The sequence below is a fragment of the Trichosurus vulpecula genome, chromosome 9 (assembly GCF_011100635.1).
Source record: "Trichosurus vulpecula isolate mTriVul1 chromosome 9, mTriVul1.pri, whole genome shotgun sequence".
NCBI lineage: Eukaryota > Metazoa > Chordata > Mammalia > Diprotodontia > Phalangeridae > Trichosurus > Trichosurus vulpecula.
Genome location: NC_050581.1, coordinates 73412032 through 73416620, shown reverse-complemented (window position 1 = coordinate 73416620; position 4589 = coordinate 73412032). Strand labels below are relative to the sequence as shown.

The window sequence follows — 4589 nt, the reverse complement described above, 5'->3', positions numbered from 1 at the left end:
ATTAAATGAGATGATATCTGCCAACTAATCTGTAGCAGCAGTATGTAATCCAGGAGTCAGTTAACCATCATTATTATTCACTTAGGCCTATATAAATCAACTCCTTACTCAAATTCCATTTCCTCCTCTTAAAGGTGGGCCTCATGCTAGAAGCACCTTTCTTAGTCTAGGATCAATGTTGGGATGAAATGAGGCATTCAAAGTCATGGAACAGTTAACAAAAGGAGGTTTGATTTGTCCTCGAATAGGAAAGATATCAGTAAGGGTACAGTAACACTTAGTTTCTCTGGATTCAGCCTCCCTCTACTCCGTATAGAAATGCCTGCAGTCAGCAGGGCAGGGTATGGCAACTCGTGTGCTCTTCAGAAATCCACCAGGTGGGAGAAACCCTGACTCCACCTAGGTGGGATTTTTTTATGCCATTCCATAACCAGGAAACTCCATCAAGGGAAGCACAGACCAATCAAGGGGCAGTTATGTTGCCTTTGGGGGAAAACATTCCTATTGTGGGGAAACAGAGAATCCTAGTCCTCTCACACACACCCCCAAAAACTAATTTCTCTAAGGACAAGTCGGTCTTTGGTCTCATGAGAAGACAATCCAATACTCCTAAAAAACCTAAGGTGCATGACATACAAGTCAAGAGGGCTAGTTAAGACCTGTTGGGCTTGATAAAGCTTGGGTGTCATGGGTTCATAGGCTTAAGAAATGGAAGAAACCTGAAAGAGTATTTAGCACAACGCTCTCATATAACAGATAAGTAAACTGAAATTGAGGAAGGAAATCCAATAAAACAGTTATGTAGGCTGTAATTATCTGGACTAGATCTACAGCCCAGGAGTCCTTAACAGTTTCCATTGTTTTTAAAATAGAATTATTGAGTTCATGGATCTTCATACGAGAAAATTTGAGTAGAACATAAGCTTCCTGAGGGAAGGATTTGATTCAGCATTGTTTATTCCATGTAAATGGCAACTACAATTGTTCAACTCTTTGAATAAGGAAGTTTTACACAAATATCCTGCAAATATTTCAGCAACTCAAAAGTACAACCAAAACAGACACTGGAAAGGGACGTAGGAATGCTGAGTGAGAATATTCTTGTGATATGGGAAGAGGAAAGAAACTCTCACATTTAAGACTGTGTACATGTGTACATGTGAAGGCTAAAGAAGGAGCTAGAGCTCATATCTGATCAACAAACATTTATTGATTGTGGAGGGGTAGAAAGCTTTAGGCTGAGTCGGGAGACATGACCCCCTGGGTATTGATTGCCAGCTCAGGGAGAAGCTCACACATACACTTTCGCTTCTGTTCCATGGGCTACTGTATCACTAAAACTGTATCCACTAACACTGAATCAATATGGTCCAGCAAGCCAGAGGGAGCAGGGATTAGAGAGTTCTGTACTGTTTGCTCGAGTCCTACATTAATCCTCCCTCTTCACAGCTGCAGAAGTTGCTCCCCTGCCCCTCTCCCAAGGTGTTCCTTTACAGTCAAACAGGATTAAAGTGCACCTAGGCTGAAGTGGCAGTCATCTTGTCTCCCTTTGGGTGTGTGTCAATAACAAGGGCAAACAGAGACTCCCCTAGCTCAGTGAGGGGAAATTCAAATTCTCTGTCATTTCACAAAATAGCTTTTTAATTCCAGTCCCTACTGCAGACACATAGAACTGAAGCAGATACAGGGTCCATGTGACAACAGCTTGTCAGCTGGATAATAATCAATATTTTATGTCATTTGGGGTTATCAGCAAACATCCTAATGCACCATCAGCTTCATTAAGAAGATTGTTTCAAAGGTTATAGATTTGTTTGTTTCTGCTCCCCACGAAATGTTATCTTTTAAATAAGCCACATTTGGTCTCTAAATTTCTACCTCCTCAGTTCCTCTAAGGGAAAAAAGGGGAGGGGAGCCAAAAATAGAATCAAGGAAAGATATGCCCAAATTTGATTCTCTAGGAGACTACCCAATGTTTGGCTCGGCCCCTTTCTTCATGAAAATACAAAAAGCTACCGACCACATTACCCAGAAAAGTGCGTCCTCAGATCCCTTCCCTTTTTAAGGAGAATGGAGTGGGTATTTAAAGCCCATTACCCAGTGAGAACAGGGATCCATTTCTTAGCTAAAGTTTTAATGTACCCATGTCCACCCCCACCCCACCTAGTGCTCTGCACACAGGTTTATTTGATATCAGGAACAGTGGCGGCTGTCTACCAAACTCCCTTTCCATTCCTATTTCTGTGAAAAGCAGCATCAAATTTAAAAGTAAAAGCAGCTCATCCAGTCCACCACCACCCCCTCATTTTACAGAGGAAGAAACAAAGGCCCAGCGACTTGCTCAAGGTTATAGAGTCACAGAACATGGTGGATATGAGAAGGAAGGTGAGGGGAAGTCTTCACTCTTCCCCATCCCACTCCCACAAGTCTTCCAAAACAATGAAGTGGTTGCTATTAGTAGTTATCATGCTAGATCTATACTTTAGAAAACATAATCTTCAGAGGAAGCAACTTTTAAGCATCAGATGAATTTTAGAGTACACCATGGTGACAAGGTTGACAATGTACAATAAATAGCTTTGACAAGAGTTTTGTCTCTTCTCCACCCTTCACTTCCAATGAGGACCCCATAATCCCATCAACTTAGTTGTTAGACTTAGTAGTAAATGGAGTATGGAGCTGGGGTTTGGGAATTCCCATTTTTAACTCCTGTTCAGGTCTCTTGAAATCTTCATCCCAGCAAGCCACCATATTTACACTTCCTGGAGGAGTTTCTTTACACCTTGCTTGTTTGCATGTGCCCATTGAATTCTGTATTTCTGGAGGACAGCATGGCTTCTTGCAGGCGGCTGCTCTTCTCTAGCCTGTGGTCAGTGGGGTCACCATCTTCAACACCATAGCCCTTTCGGAGGCACAGGACCTTCTGAAAACTCTGCTTGAAGTTGTCAGACAGGAACCCATACAGAATGGGGTTGGCACAGCTGTTGGCATAGGAGAGGATCACCACAAAGAAGTATACGCCTGTAGAGGCAGCCTCTTCGGGCAATATAAAAACCAGATTGACAATGTTCAGGATGAAAAATGGCAGCCAGCAAAACACAAATACGACAACGATGATGACCACCATCCTGGTCACTTTGCGCTCTGATCTCCTCCTCCGGGTGGAGCCCACCCGGACCCCTGATGACTTGACCTTGATCACAATGAGCAAATAGCAGAGGCAGATCACTAGCAGGGGCCCAAAGAACCCTAGGACAGAGGTGTAGATGATGAAGACTGCCCCCCAGATATTCACTGGTTCAGGCCAGCTGACATTGCAGGTATTCCAATCTTCCTGGACATCAGCAAATATGATGAGTGGGAGGGACATCACTAAGGAGAAGGTCCAGACAGCAGCACTGATAAGCCTAGCTATCCTTGGGCGACGCCACTTGGTGGACTTGATGGGATGGACTACAGCCAGGTACCGATCCATGCTCATGACAGTAAGACAGAAAATACTGGTGAATTGGTTAATGCCATCCACAGTCATCACAAGCCTACATAGGAAGGTGCCAAAGGGCCAGTAAGAGATGGTGTTTTGTGTGGCCAGGAACGGCAGGCCCAACATGAAGAGGACATCAGCTATAGCCAAGTTGAGGATGTAGATGTTGGTGACAGTCTTCATCTTAGCATACCGCAAGACCACATAAATGACAAGGGCATTACCACTGAGCCCAACCATGCACACAAGGAGGTAGATAATGGGAACAATTACTGTGCGAACAGCAGACACAGGACCTGGTAGCATGACCACTGTTGTATTTTCACTGCTATTGAAAGTGTGGGAAAAATTTGCTCCTTGTAGATGGCCGTCCAGCCCATCAGCTGGCAGTGAGTACAGTGGATCCATGGTTTCATTCCTTTTTTTCTCCCACAGCTGAGAAGGGCTACAATTCAGACATCTTGTTTCTATAAGAAAAAGAAAAAAAGAGAAGTAAAAACCAGAAAATAAATTAATGAGAGGGAAATTAAAAGCGTTTTTGTTAAGCTAACCATATCCTGGAATCATGTCTCTATTCACTCAATGCCTTCTCCCCCACCTCACTCCAAACCTCCTATGTAACTGCTGGATTACCCAATGTACCATAAAGCACATTAGCTATGATATCAGCCAGTATTTTTGCATTAAGCAAATTGTTTGGAAAACAAGTCTCAAATAAATTGATAAAAAAATGAACTTTCACTCTTACGAAGTTGAAGTTGGAGAGAGAGCACAAATCTTCATCTAAATGAATTATAGAAAACACTCAAATTCAATCAGTTCCTACTTCTGAAGAATATCTTCTTATTCACCATCCCTCCCTATCGTCACTCCTAGATGATTACAGAAGTTTCTCTGCTTCTGCTTTCTCCTTATTTCAATCCTTTTTTTGTATTTTGCTTGGATTATCTTCCCAAAATATCAATTTTATGACATCATCTTTCCATTCTTACCCTAGCTCAAGCATCTTCAATGGTTCCCTATTGCTAATGACTTTATCAAGTAAAATCCTCTGTAACTTTCACAGATTCTTACATCCTGGTTCTACCCTAACCTTTTCCTAATC

The 4589-nt window shown here is 42.5% G+C and overlaps 1 protein-coding gene across 1 annotated transcript; it reads right to left on the bottom strand.

Moving 5' to 3' along the window:
• Positions 1-2665: 2665 nt before the first annotated feature.
• Positions 2666-3944, bottom strand: SSTR5 (somatostatin receptor 5). The gene has a single exon (XM_036738866.1). The coding sequence runs from the start codon at positions 3890-3892 to the stop codon at positions 2777-2779; it is 1116 nt and encodes a 371-aa protein (XP_036594761.1). The 5' UTR covers positions 3893-3944; the 3' UTR covers positions 2666-2776.
• Between the last annotated feature and the right edge of the window lie 645 nt (positions 3945-4589).